At 47.2% G+C, this 18,818-nt stretch overlaps 1 protein-coding gene across 1 annotated transcript in view; it reads right to left on the bottom strand.

Moving 5' to 3' along the window:
- Positions 1 to 6,858: 6,858 nt before the first annotated feature.
- CLEC11A (C-type lectin domain containing 11A) overlaps positions 6,859 to 18,818 on the bottom strand; it is a 32,782-nt gene continuing 20,822 nt past the window's right edge. The window contains exons 2-3 of the mRNA XM_040327480.1: positions 14,490 to 14,681; positions 6,859 to 7,587 (exon numbers count right to left, since the gene is read on the bottom strand). Of these exons, the coding sequence (XP_040183414.1) occupies positions 7,193 to 7,587; positions 14,490 to 14,681 (587 nt within the window). The 3' untranslated portion in view covers positions 6,859 to 7,192. The remainder of the gene's footprint in view (positions 7,588 to 14,489; positions 14,682 to 18,818) is intronic.

Below are 18,818 nucleotides of genomic sequence, written 5' to 3'. Positions count from 1 at the left end.
TTTTACATCGTTTGCGTAAGTCGTTCGCGAATAGGGCTTTGCGTAGAATGACGTTCACGTCGTAAGCATTGGCTTGGTGCGGGTTAATTTCGAGCATGCGCACTGGGATTCCCCCATGGACGACGCATGTGCCGTTCAGAAAAAACTTCATTTACGTCGGGTCAAGTAAAATTAACATAAAACACGCCCACATCTTTAACATTTGAATTCCGCACCCTTACGCCGGCAGATTTACGCTACGCCCCCGTAACTTTACAGGCAAGTGCTTTGTGAATACAGCACTTGCCTCTCAAAGTTGCGGCGGCGTAGCATTAATACGATACGCTACGCCTGCCGAAAATTACGATCCGCTACGTGGATCTGGCCCTTGTTTTTTTTTTTTTTATTGCTCAACAACATCCCTAGTGAAAGCATGGGCAGTGGCAGGTACTATTTACTTAGAGATCTGGGGTCTATCATGTACACACAATCGGAAAATCTTAAAGGGTCACTAAAGGAATTTTTTTTTTTAGCTGAAATGATTGTTTACAGGGCATAGAGACATAATAGTTAACTGATTCCTTTTAAAAATGATTAAAAAATAGATAAAAAACAGTCATATAATGTGCCTGCAGTGTAGTTTCGTTTTTGTTGTTGTTTCCTGGTTCTCTGATGTACAGAGAGCCACTAGAGGGCAGTCAGCCAATAGAGAGCAGTGATACTTTGTCTAAAACTCCTCAGCACCAATCCAGTTTCGTTTTACACACAATAATCACATTAGTGACCACCGTGAGAAATCTCCCAGTACTGTGGTTATCAGGAAACAGGCAACCAGGAAGTGTCCAGAACAGAGAGGATTTACAGCAACATGAAAGCAAAAACGAACAATGAGGACATGAAACCAGGACTGCAGTAAGGTAAAGGAAGCTATTTAGCTAAAAAAAAAAATTCCTTTAGTGACCCTTTAATGCATGCTATCCAAAATTTGTTGGCGTAAAATCCGACAACAATTGTCCGATGGAGCATACAAATCCAATCCCGTGTACAGGCCTTAAGGCTAGGTTCACACCTATGCAGGTTACAGTTGATGCGTGTTCCCAATGCATTTTGAATTTCTTTACATATGTTTTTAATATGTTTTTAGAAGATGTATTTTGTCATGCGGGAGAAACCAGCGGAAACACATCAAAAATGCAATCACTGCGTTTTTGATGCATTTCCTCTGCATTTCCATTGAAGGCTCTGGAGCAAAAAATGCAGCCTGCTGCAGACAAAAAAAGTCCCTGTCGCTGAAAACACACAGATATGAAGGTAACCCATTGAAAATCATGTTAAATGGACTGTAGTGCGTTTCTGCAAAACTGAAAACGCACTGCAAAACACATAGCTTTGAACCATGCCTTAAAGCGGGGGTTCACCCTATCGACGGGAAAAAAAACATTTTTTTTTTCTTTTACCTTAAAATCAGGCATTGTAGCGCGAGCTACAGTATGCCTGTCCCGAATTTTTTACCCCCGTACTCACCTTGTAGTCGTCCATCGAAGATACCGGGGAATGGGCGTGCCTATGGAGACGGAGGATGATTGACGGCCGGCTCTGGCGCGTCACGCTTCTCCGGAAATAGCCGAAATAGGCTTGGTCTTCACGACGCGTGCGCATAGCCTGTGCGCAGGCGCCGTGAAGAGCCGAGACCTACTCCGGCTGTCTTCGGGGAGAGTGACGTGCCAGGGCCGGCCGTCAATCATCCTCCCTCTCCATAGGCACGCCCATTCCCCGCGGGAGCCGAAATCTACGATGGACGACTACAAGGTGAGTACGGGGTTAAAAAAATCGGGACAGGCATACTGTAGCTCGCGCTACAATGCCTGTCTCGATGGTAAAATGTGTCGGGGGGGGGGGTGAACTACCGCTTTAACTCTGCTTGTAAAAAAAAATCTATTTAAGTACAGGTGAAACTCAAGAAATTAGAATATCGTGCAAAAGTTTTTATTTCACTAATGCAACTTAAAAGGTGAAACTCATATATGAAATTGACTCATTACATGCAAAGCAAGATAGTTCAAGCCGTGATTTGTCATAATTGTGATGATTATGGTTTACAGCTCATGAAAACCCCAAATCCACAATCTCAGAAAATTGGAATATTACATGCAATCAATAAAACAAGGATTGTACATAGAATAATATCGGACATCTGAAAAGTAGAAGCATGCATATGTACTCAATACTTGGTTTGGGGCCCCTTTGCAGCAATTACTGCCTCAATGCGGCGTGGCATGGAAGCGATCAGCCTGTGGCACTGCTGAGGTGTTATGGAAGACCAGGATGCTTCAATAGCAGCCTTCAGTTCTTCTGCATTGTTCGGTCTCATGTGTCTCATCCTTCTCTTGGCAATGCACCATAGATTCTCTATGGTGTTCAGGTCAGGCGAGTTTGCTGGCCAATCAAGCAAAGTAATCCCACGGTCATTGAACCAGATTTTGGTGCTTTTGGCAGTGTGGGGAGGTGCCAAGTCTTGCTGGAAAATGAAGTCAGCATCCCCATAGAGCACGTCTGTGGAAGGAAGCATGAAGTGCTCCAAAATCTCCTGGTAGACGGCTGCGGTGACCCCGGACGTAATGAAGCACAGTGGACCAACACCAGCAGATGACACGGCTCCCCAAATCAACACAGACTGTGGAAACTTCCCACTGGACTTCAAGCATCTTGCAGTGTGTGCCTCTCCATTCTTCCTCCATACTCCAGCTCCTTGGTTTCCAAATGGGATGCAAAATTTGCTCTCATCAGAAAAGAGGACTTTGGACCACTGAGAACAGACCAGGTCTGTTTTTCTTTAGCCCAGGTAAGACGCTTCTGACGTTGTTTGTTGTTCAGGAGTGGCTTGACAAGAGGAATACGACATTTGAAGCCCATGTCCAGGATCTGTCTGTGTGTGGTGGCTCTTGATGCACCGACTCCAGCCTCAGTCCACTCCTTATGAAAGTCCCCAATACTTTTGAATGTTCTTTTCCTGACAATCCTCTCCAGGCTGCGGTCATCCCCGCTGCTCGTGCACCTTTTTCTTCCACACTTTTCCCTTCCACATAACTTTCTATTAATGTTTTGGGAACATTCAACTTCTTTTGCAGTTACCTTTTCAGGCTTTCCCTCCTTATGGAGGGTGGGTGTCAATGATGATATTCTGCACAATTGTCAGGTCAACAGTCTTTCCCGTGATTGTGATTCCTACTGAACCTGACTGAGAGACCATTTAAAGGCTCAGGAACCCTTTGCAGGTGTTCTGGCTTAATTAGCTGATTAGAGTGGGACACTTTGGGGCAGATCCACAAAGATCTGCCCCGGCGTATCGTATCCGAGATACGCTACGCCGCCGTACCTTACCTGGCTTTAAATTAAATCCATAAAGAATTTGCGCCGTAAGTTACGGCGGCGTAGTGTATCTCAAGCGGCGTAACGGCGCAGAATTCAAATCGGCGATTAGGGGGCGTGTTTCATTTAAATGAAGCGCGTCCCCGCACCAAATGAACTGCGCATGCGCCGTCCCTAAATTTCCCGCCGTGCATTGCGCTAAATGACGTCGCTAGGACGTAATTTTTTTTAACATAGACGTGAATTACATCCATCCCGATTCACGGACGACTTACGCAAAAAAAAAAAAAAACAATTCAAAATAAACGCGGGAACGACGGCCATACTTAACATGGCAAGTCTAATTATATGCCGCAAAACACCAGCTTTAACTATACGCTGGAAAAAGCCGACTAGAGACGACGTAAGAGAATGCGACGGCCGCGCGTACGTTTGCAGATCGTCGGAAATGGCTAATTTGCATACTCGACGCGGAAAACGACGAGAACTCCACCCAGCGGACGCCAACGTATTGCATCTAAGATCCGAAGGCGTACGAAGCCATACGCCTGTCAGATCTAACCCAGATGCCAAAGATACGACGCGGGAAATTTGAAAGTACGCCGGCGTATCAGTAGATCGCTCTGTGGTTCTGCCCCACTGAGCCTAGAATATTGCACCTTTTCACAGTATTCAAATTTTCTGAGATTGTGGATTTGGGGTTTTCATGAGCTGTAAGCCATAATCATCAAAATTATCTTGCTTTGCATGTAATGAGTATATCTCCTATATTAGTTTCACCTTTTAAGTTGCATTTGTGAAATAAATGAACTTTTGCACGATATGCTAATGTTTTCAGTTTCACCTGTATGTATTTTTAACGCAAATAAGTCCATTCTATTGCTCCCAGCTTCCTCCAACTCCCTTTTTTTGCTGCTGTGATCTGACTTTCTGGGGTGGGTGGCTACGTTCGTTCTTAATGGTTCCACTGTATATAGGAATGTAGCCACTCTTAGGCCCCATACACACGATAGAATCCATCCGCTGAAAAATCCCAGCGAATGGGTTTCAGCAGATAGATCCTATGGTGTGTACACTCCAGCGGATCTGTTTCCGCGGATATTTATCCCCTGGGATGGATTTCCAGCAGATAAATATTTGATGACATGCTATCAAATCTATCCACTGGAATCCATCCCAACGAATGGATCCGCTGGTCTGTATAGACTCACCGGATCCATCCGTCCGAAGGGATCCCCCGCATGCGTCGTAATGATTCTACGCATGCGTGGAATTCCTTATATGACAGCGTTGCGCACGTCGCCGTGGTGAGTACACTCCATTGCATGGAAATCCGCGCAAATCCTCGAGAGGATTTATCCGCGGAAACGGTCCGCTGGACCGTATTCGCGGATAAATCCTCTCGTGTGTATGGGGCCTTAGGCTCCATTCACACCTAGGCGTTTTGTCGCCCGACGCTATTGCAGCCTGCAATACGCTGGAGGGGTGATTTAACATTGTCGGCTATGGAGATGGTTCACATCTCCACGCCGAACGCCGAAACGCCGTACGCCTGAAGCTCAAAACAAGTCCCTGACCCTTTTTTTCAGGCGGCTTTGGCGTTCGGCCATAGCCGACAATGTGTAAATCACCCCTCCAGCGAAAACCGCGGTAAAAAACGCCGCGTTTTGTCACGGAAAATCGCGGGACAAAACGCTGCAATTTGTCGTGGCAAATTGCGGTAAAATACGGATTCAGATGTGAATGCAGCGTAACTCACTCCAGAAACGGAGTATGGAATATGGGATTTGTTGTGTGCATAGAGCAGTGCAAATGACCGCAACTAATGTATGTCTGCTTGTGAGTGAAAAAAGGCATTTGGGAGCTCACGGAGGATGTTACTAGGAGGCAGAAAAAAACAGTAAGGGACAATTTATTGAGAAATAGATTACAGGGCCATTAGGTAGTGGATTCATTTTTTGAGAAAAGGGATATTGTCTAGTGTCACTTTGAGCATTTGTACTTGTCCTCGCAGCCTGTGCCAATATAACAGGGACGCTGGTCCTGTGCTTCCATCAATCTTTATATTACTAAGCTGTTTCTGGTCACTCCTGGAGGACAGGAGCTCTATTCTCTCTATTGGGTTGAATGCACAACCCCTCTTCCAGAAGTAGTATTGTTGGAAATAGGTATTTTCTTTAAAATGGTTACCCATTGCAGTAGTATTTTGTTTTGGTGGTCTTTAAGTGGTGGTGGTGAGTTGGTGGTCCCACCACCAACCTAATAGCATTTTTTGTGGTATTTGAGTAGTGGCGGGTTGGTGGTCCTACCGCCAACACAATAGCATTTTTTGTGGTCTTTGGATGGTGGTGGTGGTGAGTTGGTGGTCCTACCACCAACCCAGTAGCATTTTTTGTGGTCTTTGAGTAGTGGCGGGTTGGTGGTCCTACTGCCAACACAGTAGCATTTTTTGTGGTCTTTGGATGGTGGTGGTGGTGGTGGGTTGGTGGTGTACACAAGTATAGCATTATGGTGTGCACCCAAAAGCTCAAACGCACATACCTTTGTCTGCAGCCTCAGCTGCACTGGAAAGTGAAGGAATGGGAAGTGCTCTGTGCAGAGAGGTTTCTTGTTAATTCACACACTGAAGCATAGTAAACACTTATAGCCGGATTCACATAGAGCGGCGCATCTTTAGACCGGCGTAGCGCATCTCATATGTAAATCAGTGAGGCAAGAACACTATTCACAAAGCACTCGCTCCCAAACTTGCGCCGGCGTAACGTAAATTGGCCGGCGTAAGCCCGCCTAATTCAAAGTAGGATGGTAGTGGGCGTGATCTATTAAAATGAAGCGTGACCCCATGTAAATGAAGGGCCTAACGAACGGCGCGCGCATGCTCAGAATCACGTCGCATATACTCCATAAGATACGACGGCTCAATGCCTACGACATGAACGTAACCTACGCCCAGCCCCATTCACGTACGACTTACGTAAACGACGTAAAATACGACGGCTGTTCCGACGTCCATACCTTTGCATGGGATGCGCCTCCTATATGGTGGTTTAACTTTACGCCGGACGTACGCCTTACGTAAACGGCGTAGATTACTGCAACGGGCGTAAGTACGTTCGTGAATCGGCGTATCTTGCTCATTTACATATTCAACACGTAAATGAATGGAAGCGCCCCTTGCGGCCAGCGTAAATATGCGCCCAAGACAGCGTAGGAGACTTACGTCGGTCGGATGAGGCCAAAATTCAGGCGTATCTTCTATTAAGAATTAGGCGCAGAGATACGACGGCGCATCTATGAACTTACGAGGCGTATCAGTAGATACGTCGGCGTAAGTCTTTTTTGAATCCGGGCCTTAGTAAGTAAAATACTTTACTATGCTTCAGCTAGGAATGAACACAGTGGGGGAATGTATTCACTATGTTCATTTAGAAAAGGAAGGGGCTGGTTAATGACGTATTGACTAGCCCGTTCCCCTGAAACATCCCCCACAGCAGCATGGGGGAGAAGAGGGATGCCAGCAGCACTGTGGGGGGGGGGGGGTGCAAGACAAGGGTAAGCTCAGGCAGTAGGGGAAATTGGCACCACAGAGAGTGGTTAGGGTGTGCCCAGGCATACCTGGCAGACTCCCTGCGCACACCTATGATCCCACCACCATCCCAGTTGCATTTATTTGGTGGTTGGTCGTCCCACCACCAACCCACTGGAATTTTTTTAAGAGGCTGCTGGGAGAAGTACAAATGTATCATTTCTAGTGACCGTGCAGTTATTATTACCCTTTTGAAGCTGAAACATGAGTTTTGGCCTGGGCTGTTCCTTTAACTGAGGAGGCCCTTTGACTTTCAGCTCAGTATTCGCAAATATAGTACATCCTACGGGTGCAGTCACTGTCCCACCATTTCCCATCATTTGAGGAGATGGACACACAGTTTTCCTTGACGCCACCGTTTGGCTCCGTCACTAAGGGATCTTTGAACCAGTTATAATAAGAAACCCGATGCCCGTTCTCAAACAAGTACAGCCCATCCGAGCGACGATCATTAATGCCAATCCAGACAGGCCAGTTAAAGGGGAAGAAGACATCATGAACATATTGTGCCACAGCTCCAAATTCTTGCTGATCAATGGGCATTGCCAGGTTTCCACCGCGGCTGTAGCAATGCTTTTGTGCTGTATCGTAATCTTCAAAATGCTGGAAAATGAGGTAGCACTTGCGTGTGTACCTCTTGCCTTTCAAACAACCTACAAAGAAATACAAGCAAGACAATAATTATTGGCATTAGTATCAGGATAATATTTTGTTATTCCATAGATACATTCCTTTAAACAGAACTCTTACCTGAGCTCAATACAGACAACCAAATCTTTCATACGAAAAAGTGCTGTCAGGATTGCATAAAGAAAACAAAAGACACACAAGCCATCTTTTGAGTTCTAAAGCTTCATACACACGATCGGATTTTCTGTGAATAAAGCGTAGGACTTTTGTCCGAAGGCGTTGGGCAGGAACTTGTATTGCATACACACGGCAAAGAATTGTCGGCCAACAAACGCAAAACAACGTGGTTTTTCAGCTCTTTAGCGCCACCCTTTGGGCAACTTTGAGCATGCGTGTTTGTACTTTGGAGTTTTGTCCGATAGACTTGTGTACACACGATTGGAAAATCTGACAAAACACAATTGTTGGCGGACAATATTAACCACTTAAGGACCGCCTCATGTAAATATACGTCAGCAGAATGGCATGGACAGGCACATGCACGTACCTATACGTCCTCTGCTTGACGTGGGTCGGGGGTCCGATCGGGACCCCCCCGGTACATGCGGCGGTCCGTAAGCCTCAGGGAGCGATCCGGGACGACGGCACGGCTATTCGTTTATAGCCGCCCCGTCGCGATCGCTCCCCGGAGCTGAAGAACGGGGAGAGCCGTATGTAAACACGGCTTCACTGTGGCGGCGTATCGATCGAGTGATCCCTTATATAAGGGAGACTCGATCGATGACATCAGACCTATAGCCACACCCCCCTACAGTTGTAAACACACACTAGGTGAACACTAAATCCTACAGCGCCCCCTGTGTTTAACTCCCAAACTGCAACTGTCATTTTCACAATAAACAATGCAATTTAAATGCATTTTTTGCTGTGAAAATGACAATGGTCCCAAAAATGTGTCAAAATTGTCCGAAGTGTCCGCCATAATGTCGCAGTCACGAAAAAAAAACGCTGATCGCCGCCATTAGTAGTAAAAAAAATAAAAATGCAATAAAACTATCCCCTATTTTGTAAACGCTATAAATTTTGCGCAAACCAACCGATAAACGATTATTGCGATTTTTTTTTTACCAAAAATAGGTAGAAGAATACGTATCGGCCTAAACTGAGGAAATTTTTTTTTTAACATTTTATATGTTTTTGGGGGATATTTATTATAGCAAAAAGTAAACATTTTTTCAAAATTGTCGCTCTATTTTTGTTTATAGCGCAAAAAATAAAAACCGCAGAGGTGATCAAATACCACCAAAAGAAAGCTCTATTTGTGGGGAAAAAAGGACGCCAATTTTGTTTGGGAGCCACGTCGAACGACCGCGCAATTGTCTGTTAAAGCGACGCAGTCCCGAACTGTAAAAACCCCTTGGGTCTTTAGGCAGCATATTGGTCCGGGGCTTAAGTGGTTAAAGTGGAGTTCCACCCAGGTAAAAAACATTTGCCCAAAAATCTTTAAAAAAATTGAAAAAAAAAATGAGAAAAAATAAAAAAAAATTATACTCACCCAAAATACCTGTTGCTATGCGGAACTTCGTAATCTGCCTCTTCCGTAGCCGCGGTCCGTCTTCATCTTCTCCTAGTGAATGGGGCGCGCTGCTTTCTGGGAACTGTGTGTGTTCTCAGAGAGCAGCCGCCCATTCACAAGTCGGTGCGAGACTCGCGCATGCGCAGTAGGAAATGGGCAGTGAAGCCGTAAGGCTTTACTGCCTGTTTCCCCTAGTGTGAATAGCGGCGCGGGACCTGCATCGATCGTGGGATCGGCATCGGGGGGGCCATCAGCGCGGGCAAGTAGGACAGGTAAGTGTCCTTATTAAAAGTCAGCAGCTACACTGTTAGTAGCTGCTGACTTTTAAAAAAAAAAATTTGCGGGTGGAATCCCGCTTTAAAGCATGCTATCCCACATTTGTCCATGGAGTTTTTCGACAACCGCCCTTCATCACACAATTCCTCTTGGATAATCCAATCGTGTGTACGAGGCTGCACTGTTAAAACAAACTAAAGCAGAGGTAGGTAACCTTGAAAGGCCTTGTACACACGACCGGATCTATCTGCTGGGATTGATCCGCGGATCAGTTCCAGCGGACAAATCCGGTCGTCTGTACGGCCTAGCGGATATTTATCCGCGGAGATTTCTCTGGCCGATCGATTTCAAGCGGATATAAATTTCTTAGCATGCTAAGAAATCTATCCGCTTGAATCGGGTCCAGCGGATTGATCCGGTGGTCTGTACAGACTCACCGGATCAATCCGTCCGCTCCCCTCCCTCGCATGCGTCGTAATGATTCGACGCATGCGTGGAAGTACTTACCTTCCAGCGTCGCGCACGTCGCCGCGTCATCGTCGCGACACGTCACCGCGGATGAATTCCGCGCGGATTTTGAGTACAAGCCATCGGATCCAAATCCGGAGGAGGAATCTCCGCTGGAAACGGTCCAGCGGACCGTTTCCAGCGGAGATCCCCTCGTGTGTACGGGGCCTAAGGGGTGGAGATCTACCTTAACAACATTAAAAAGGGATCAAAGGTTTCGGTACCCTTTTATTAAAAAAAAAAAAAAATAATAATTAACTCACAAGGCCTAACTAAATAGTAAGGAAAGAGATAATAAAACAAATGCCACTGTATAAAATATAACCTTAGCCTACCTTAACCGGTTCCCGACCGGCGCACGACGATGAACGTCGACAGAATGGCAGGGCTGCGCAAATGGGCGTACAGGTACGTCCCCTTTAATTTGCAAACCGTGAGCTCCGTGACCGCGCCTGCAGGACCCGCAGACTCGATCGCCGCCGGTGTCCCGCGATCGGGTCACAGAGGTGAAGAACGGGGAGATGTTAGTGAAAACACATCTCCCCATTCTGCCTAGGTGACACTGTCACTGATCGTGTTCCCTGTCATCGGGAACAACGTTAAGTGACATGTCACGGCAAGCCACGCCCCCATGTCACGGCAAGCGCTCCCTAGGACACACTTAACCCCTTCAGTGCCCCCTACAGGTTAACCGCTTCACTGCCAGTGTAATTTTTACAGTAATCTGTGCATTTTTATAGCACTGATCGCTGTAAAAATGACAATGGTCCCAAAATGGTGTCTGATGTGTTCGCCATAATGTCACAGTCACGATAAAAATCGCTGATAATAAAAAAAAATTATTAATAAAAATGCCATAAAACTATCCCTATTTTTTGTAGACGCTATAACTTTTGGGCAAACCAATCAATAAACGCTGATTGTGATTTTTTTTTTTTTTTACCAAAAATTTGAAGGATAATACATATCGGCCTAAACTGAGGAAAACAAATAAAATAAAATTAGATATTTTTTGGGGATATTTATTATAGCAAAAGGTAAAAATATAGATTTTTTTTCAAAATTGTCGCTATATTTTTGTTTATAGCGCAAAAAATAAAAACCGCAGAGGTGATCAAATACCACCAAAAGAAAGCTCTATTTGTGGGAAAAAAAGGACGTCAATTTTGTTTGGGAGCAAAGTAGATTTGCCTTTAGTAAATAACCCCCTCTATGTCCTTGTAATGCCGAAAGAAAGTGTCTGAGTGTCCATAATGGACATTCCATCCCCAGTGTATGTTCAGACCCTAGGCCGAACAGCATCCTTGGTTGCTAGAATGTTGTTGGCTATGCAGCCGACAGCGTCCTAGCAATGGAATATGGTTGCCTGGCCCCATTCATAGTCCCCTCATTGACTTAAAGCGGGAGTTCACCCTAAAAAATGTTTTCAACCTTAGATTGAGGCTCATTTTGTGAAGGGGAATCGGGTAGTTTTTTTTAATATCAAAGCTGTACTTACTGTTTTAGAGAGCGATCTTCTCCGCCGCTTCCCGGTATGGTCTTCGGAACTGGGCGTTCCTATTTTGATTGAACAGGCTTCCAACGGTCGCATCCATCGCGTCACGAGTAGCCGAAAGAAGCCGAACGTCGGTGCGGCTCTATACGGCGCCTGCGTATGACGTTCGGCTACTTTCGGAAAGTCGTGACGCGATGGATGCGACCGTCGGAAGCCTGTCGGAAGACTGTCAATCAAAATAGGAACGCCCAGTCCCGCAGCCCATAGCCGGAAGTGGCAGAGAAGATCGCTCTCTAAAATGGTAAGTACAGCTTTGATTTTAAAAAAACTAGCCGATTCCCCTAGACAAAATGAGCATGAATCTAAGGTTAAATATTTTTATTTCCGGGTGAACCTCCACTTTAATGCGGTCATGGTCATATATGAGTAATACCATTCGTGAGCACATTCAGCTGTTGGCCAGGGACTCTCTGGCAGCTGTGTAGGGTCAGGGATGCATTATTTATTCCTATGAGGCTGGTGGCTTCCAGTGTCTTGGCAACGTCCAAACCCTAAGCAAGAAGCTTATGGCAGCTATCCAGTGCAAACATGCGTGACATGTCTCTGTAAGCCAATTATTAGAGTTTGTCTTAATTACCCCCAGTTTGCTTATCTGTGAATTTGCTGTAATCCTTTTTGAATTTGTTGTAGCCATAGCAACACATTATTAACGTGGCGCAAATAAGAACCAGCTGAATCTGTTGTATGCGTTGGAACTTTTAGACTCCATTCACACTTGGTCCGACTTTGGAGTGAAACTTTGGTGCAACTTTGACACAACTTTGGATGGGTGCAACTTGGATACAACTTTGGCTTTGACCAGTAATAACGGACAACTGTTGCACAACTGTTGTACTTTATAACTTTCAGGTACAACGTTCATGCAACTTCTGAGGGTTAACATTCAAATCTATGGCCCTCAAGTTGCATGAAAGTCGGACCAAAGTAGTGCATTAACTACTTTGAAGTTGCTGCAACTTTAAGTAACACATATATGAATGGTTATCATTGTGAAACATGGGGAACAGCTTGTCATGCGACTTTGATGTCCAAAGCTGCATGACAAGTCCCACAAGTGTGGATGGAGCCTAATGCCGTGTACACACGATCGGACATTCCGACAACAAAACCGTGGATTTTTTTTTCCAACAGAATGTTGGCTCAAACTTGTGTTGCATACACACGGTCACACAAATGTTGTCGGAAATTCCAAACGTCAAGAACGCTCACATTTGTTGTCGGAAATTCCGATCGTGTGTACGCGGCATAAAAGCCCATACAAACGATCTGACTTTTTGACAAAAAATGTCCGGACCCGTTTAATCGGACAATCCGGCCGTGTGTTTATCGAACAAATGTTCGGTGTGAATGTTCTCAAACTTTTCACCAACAAATGTCAGATGGAGCCTAATCCGATCGTGTGTACACAAGTTCATTGGACTAAAGTCCAAAGTACAAACACATATACTTAGAACCAATGCTAAAGATCAAACAACAATAACAGAAGTTGCCCACAGGGTGGCGGTAAAGAGCTGAGAAACCACGTGATTTGGTGAAAGTTGGCTGAAAAAGTCCTGCCGTGTGTATGCAGAACAAGTTCACAGCCAACACTCTTCGAACAAAAATCCATGGAAAAAAATGATCGTGTGTATGAGGCTTAAGGAAAACATGTCCAAGTGCCTCTGTGGTTCATGACAAAATCCCTTTCAGGACTGACTTATCAGTAAATATGTTTAAAAACAACACGCATGTAGAGCTACCCCCGAAGGAGCCGCTGGTTTATTTGGGACCAGCCTACCAAATTACCCTGGCAGTGTCTAGGGGTGTAACTGTGAGAATAGCAATAGTGAGTGGAGGTCCAGACATCCAATAAAGAGTTTTCAATGCTTTGTTGTCCAGGTCAAACACGGCCAACATCAACATACATTAGGAAGGTCAAGGTTGATAAAGGAAGAAACAGAACCATGCGGTATCAGGCCTGGATGTAGAATGGAGCAATCAACACTGCTCTGTATAGAACCAACTTTGCTACACATCGCCACTCTGCTTGAAGTGGGTGAAGTGCCCCCGGACAGACGCCTATGAAGCCGGAGTGTTACTGGGAGGAACAGGCCTCTCTCACAGACCTGACTCTAGGGCCCCTGCCACGGGCCAATTTCAATAGAAGACTTGGGTGAATAAGGAAAAGAGAATCCTCCCAGTAGACTTTTCTATAAAGGGTCCCCGGATGACAGCAAGCATACCTGTCAATGGTCCGAACACCCGATCCCAGACTGGGATTCTGTCAATAGGACTTGGAACCCAGTGAAGCGCTGGGGTCCCTTCTCTCATCAGGATAAGGTTCAATGCGGAGTTCAATTCTGGCCAGGTGGGCCGCGCCTGTGGGGTCCATGGATGCGCGTACCCTGAAGGTGGGTACCGCACCTGGAACGGGGACCCCGCGAAGCCTTCCTAACACATGACCCCTGTCCCAGATATACCCTCCCCCAGCATGCCTCGCGAGGCAAAAGCTTCTCCAATTGGCTGCTGGGGAAGAGTTGCTCCGCCAGAACCCCTCTGGTGCCAACTGCCGGCCAGAAGTGGCATTGCACCCCCTGACCACAGACTGACCCAGTGGACTTTCTGGAACGACAGAAGTCCCAAATTTAAGTAAACACTGAATAGGAGCAAGGTAACTCTCCCACTTCTCACTAACTTTAGGCGTAGTGCCCATGCTGACAGCAAGGGGGCGCTACACACACAAAAGCTCTCTTCTAATTAAGAAGATGTAATGATGCTTCCATTGTTGTAATAAGTGGTAAAGAGATGAGAACACTTTGATCAGGGTCATTGTGTAGGGTCAGAGGGCCCAGTGGGATTTGTCTACACCATTTGCTACACCGTTGCTGTCAGTTATGCATAGCTGAAAAATAACATTTTATTTAGCATATAAAAGAGAGTCTCCCGTAGCAATGTGGAGAATATCATAATTAAAACAAGAAATTAGCTTGATAAACAACAGCCCAACACATGTTCCTGCTTGGCATTCCTACCTTCAATCTGTCCAATCTGTCTCTGGTTCCTGAGATTCATTTCTGACACAGTGGTGATGGCATCGTCTGCGTCGCTGAGCTTGTTCCGCATCTTAGAGAGACTCTGATACATCTGCGACACTTTCACATCCAGACCGTAGAACTGGACATTGAGGCGATGGATAGCGGATTCAATGCCGCTCAGTCTAGACACTGTATTGGAGAATAAAAGGAAAGCCATCATGAGAAAAAAAAATAATACTTGGGTACTATAAATCATGTAATCACAAATATTTTGCAGATAAAGCATTATACATTATCCCGCTCTGTATACCTAAAGGCAAAACTTTTTTTTCTAGTTTTGGATAGCGTGGAGAGGGATTTGAACCTCTGTTCGTTTTTATTGCGATCTGTGCTTCCATTAAAGGAACACTAAAGATAAAAATGTAAATGGCAAACATGTCATACTTGGCTCCACTGTGCAGCTCGTTTTGCACAGAGTGGCCCCAAACCTGGTCTTCTGGGGTCCCTCGGCGGCTGTCTCAGGTCCTCCCCGCAAGAATAAACCACCTTCATGCGAGCAAGTTCGCATGGTGGTGAGTTCTTGCGGGCGCGCTCCAGTGATACAGCCCGCGGCTATAGCTAATCACTGTATCACTCGGCCCCGCCCCGTCATTGGATTTGATTGACAGCAGCGCGAGCCAATGGCTGCCCTGCTTTCAATCAACCAATGAATGAGCGGAGAAGCCGGCCGAGAAGTCTGCCCGATCACGGCACAAGACTTTCGAGGGGTCAGGTAAGTAAACGGGGGCTCGGGGAGCCGATAATCCACAGATATTTTTTTACCCCAATGTATAGAATGCATTAAGGTGAAAAAACGTTTACCTTTACAACCCCTTTAAGGAGTTTCACCGTCTCTACTTGTCCTGTTCTATGCATTAAGATAAAAAAAAACTTCTGTTTAGCAGCACCCCCTAATTACCTACCTGAGCCCCATCTCTCTCCAGCGATGTCAATGAGCATCTTGGCCATCCGGGACTTTCCTCCTGATTGGGAGACACAGCATTGGTGCAATTGGCTCCCGTGCCTGTCATTCAAAGTCAGTTACCCAATCAGGGGAGAGAGGGGGCAGGGCCGGTCCGGGGCTCCATGTCTGAATGGACACAGGGAACTGCGACTCGGCTCGGGTGCCCCCATAGTAAGATGCTTGCTGCGGGAGCACTCGACAGGAGGGAGGGGCAAGGAGCACAGAAGAGTGACCCAAGAAGAGGAGGATCCAGTCTGCTCTGTGCAAATCCACTGCAACAGAGGGGGTAAATATGACATATCTGTTTTTTTTTTTGTTTTTTAAACAAGATCTTACAATCACTTTAATATGCAGGGATTTCTTCTCACCTTCTGTTTGGCTATGGGACAGGAAGTGAAGGTAAATCTTCAAAATGGGACACAGTTGGCAACAAAAAAAAAATTAAAAAAATCTCACAGGGTTATAACCCTCCCTTGCTCTATCCAAAATGAAAAAAAAAAAGGCTTTGCTTATAGTTTTACTTGAAGACCTTGTTCACATGGCATATGAATGTAGCAAGGTATTACCCTTGCAAGCATCCTAAAGGACTGCAATTTGTGCTTTGAATATAAGTTGGCTCCCTCTGGTGTTGGTTTTATGTTGGTTCATTACAACTTGTTTGGTTCAGTTACCCAGAGTCAAAGACTCTAATATAGTGGGTAGCACAGAGACTATGTTGCCCACAAGGCTACTGTGCTACCAGAGGGCAGTGCGTCGCGCATGACTTAATGGAAGGACTTATTTAAGGCGAGCGTGCCCTCAGCTCTCTCTCTTGGGACACCATCTTCCAGCCGGCAGGAGGCCTGTGCTGAGGCCTGCTGAAAGTCTCCTAGACCCGAGAAGCCTGGGCCTACAGCTTGAGGACGGATCGCCTCGTCAGAAAGGGATCCTTACTACAGGATTGCTGATCAGACCAGAGAAGGGCCGGTCTACGTTCCACAGTATCCGGAACCACCAGTCCACGGCACCTTGTGAGCAGCTGTGTGGAGGACCGGGGATCGCGAGTTCCAGAGAGACCGAGAGCCAAGCGGAGCCCAGATGGAGCAGCCGGTGAGACAAGGCCGCATTCGGTGAGAGGGCACTTGCCTATCCACTTATTTACTGAGTCCCAACAAGTTGGGTAGTTATAGTTCCACCCGAGTGTGCTGACAATTGCAGAATCACAAGCGGGGATACATTACATCTGAGAATGACACAGTGGTCTGGGAGGATTGATGCTTTAACTCTATACCACTTCATACTTTCAGTGTTCATTCCTTCCCCACCTTGTGTTTGGATTACAATTAACCAAGTGCACCAATGTGGCTAGCTGAAGATCAACTGCCTCTTAGGGGAACAGTCACCTGTTTCTCTATCCTTGCAACTAGTTGCTACAGGACATACACATCAGTTAAACCAGGGGTGGGCAATTATTTTTTCGATGGGGCCACATGAGAAACTAAAAATATTTTGGAGGGCCGGGCCAAAAGGCTAAACTCAATACTGCATAAAATCAATTGTATTTCTTTATAAAAAGCAGTAAATATCATTGTTGGAAAACTGGTACGAGTACTTGTTATAGACATGGCACAGGAGGGGGACAGAGGCTGGGGACATGGCACAGGAGGGGGACAGAGGCTGGGGACATGGCACAGGAGGGGGACAGAGGCTGGGGACGACACAGGAGGGGGACAGAGGCTGGGGACATGACACAGGAGGGGGACAGAGGCTGGGGACATGACACAGGAGGGGGACAGAGGCTGGGGACATGACACAGGAGGGGGACAGAGGCTGGGGACATGACACAGGAGGGGGACAGAGGCTTGGGACATGACACAGGAGGGGGACAGAGGCTGGGGACATGACACAGGAGGGGGACAGAGGCTGGGGACATGACACAGGAGGGGGACAGAGGCTGGGGACATGACACAAGAGGGGGACAGAGGCTGGGGACATGACACAGGAGGGGGACAGAGGCTGGGGACATGGCACAGGAGGGGGACAGAGGCTGGGGACATGACACAGGAGGGGGACAGAGGCTGGGGACATGGCACAGGAGGGGGACAGAGGCTGGGGACATGACACAGGAGGGGGACAGAGGCTGGGGACATGACACAAGAGGGGGACAGAGGCTGGGGACATGACACAAGAGGGGGACAGAGGCTGGGGACATGACACAGGAGGGGGACAGAGGCTGGGGACATGACACAGGAGGGGGACAGACGCTGGGGACATACGCTGGGGACATGGCACAGGAGGGGGACAGAGGCTGGGGACATGACACAGGAGGGGGACAGAGGCTGGGGACATGACACAGGAGGGGGACAGAGGCTGGGGACATGACACAGGAGGGGGACAGAGGCTGGGGACATGACACAGGAGGGGGACAGACACTCGGGACATGACACAGGAGGGGGACAGAGGCTGGGGACATGACACAGGAGGGGGACAGACGCTGGGGACATGACACAGGAGGGGGACAGAGGCTGGGGACAGGCAGCCACTGTTAAATCAATAACAATTGATTAAACAGTGGCTGCATGTGATGGCACAGTGGCTGCGTGTGATGGCACAGTGGTTGCGTTTGATGGGCACAGTGGCGACAATTGATGGCACAGTGGCTGCGTGTGATGGGCACAGTGGCAACAATTGATGGCACAGTGACTGCGTGTGTTGGCACAGTGGCTGCGTGTGTTGGCACAGTGGCTGCATGTGATGGCACAGTGGCTGCGTTTGATGGGCACAGTGGCTGCGTGTGATTGGCACAGTGGCTGCGTTTGATGGGCAGAGTGGCTGCGTGTTATTGGCACAGTGGCTGCGTGTTATTGGCACAGTGGCTGCGTGTGATGGGCACAGTGGCTGCGTGTGATTGGCACAGTGGCTGCGTGTGATTGGCACAGTGGCTGCATGTGAGTGGCACAGTGGCTGCATGTGATTGGCACAGTGGCTGTGTTTGGGAACAGTGGCAACAATTGATTGCACAGTGGCTGCGTGTGATTGGCACAGTGGCTGCGTGTGATTGGCACAGTGGCTGCGTGTGATTGGCACAGTGGCTGCGTGTGATTGGCACAGTGGCTGTGTTTGATTGGCACAGTGGCTGCGTTTGATGGGAACAGTGGCTGCGCGTGATTGGCACAGTGGCTGCGTGTGATTGGCACAGTGGCTGCGTGTGATTGGCACAGTGGCTGCGTTTGATGGGCACAGTGGCTGCGTGTGATTGGCACAGTGGCTGCGTGTTATTGGCACAGTGGCTGCGTGTTATTGGCACAGTGGCTGCGTGTTATTGGCACAGTGGCTGCGTGTTA

Source organism: Rana temporaria, chromosome 10 (assembly GCF_905171775.1).
Source record: "Rana temporaria chromosome 10, aRanTem1.1, whole genome shotgun sequence".
Taxonomy (NCBI): domain Eukaryota; kingdom Metazoa; phylum Chordata; class Amphibia; order Anura; family Ranidae; genus Rana; species Rana temporaria.
This window is presented reverse-complemented; position numbering and strand designations above follow the sequence as displayed.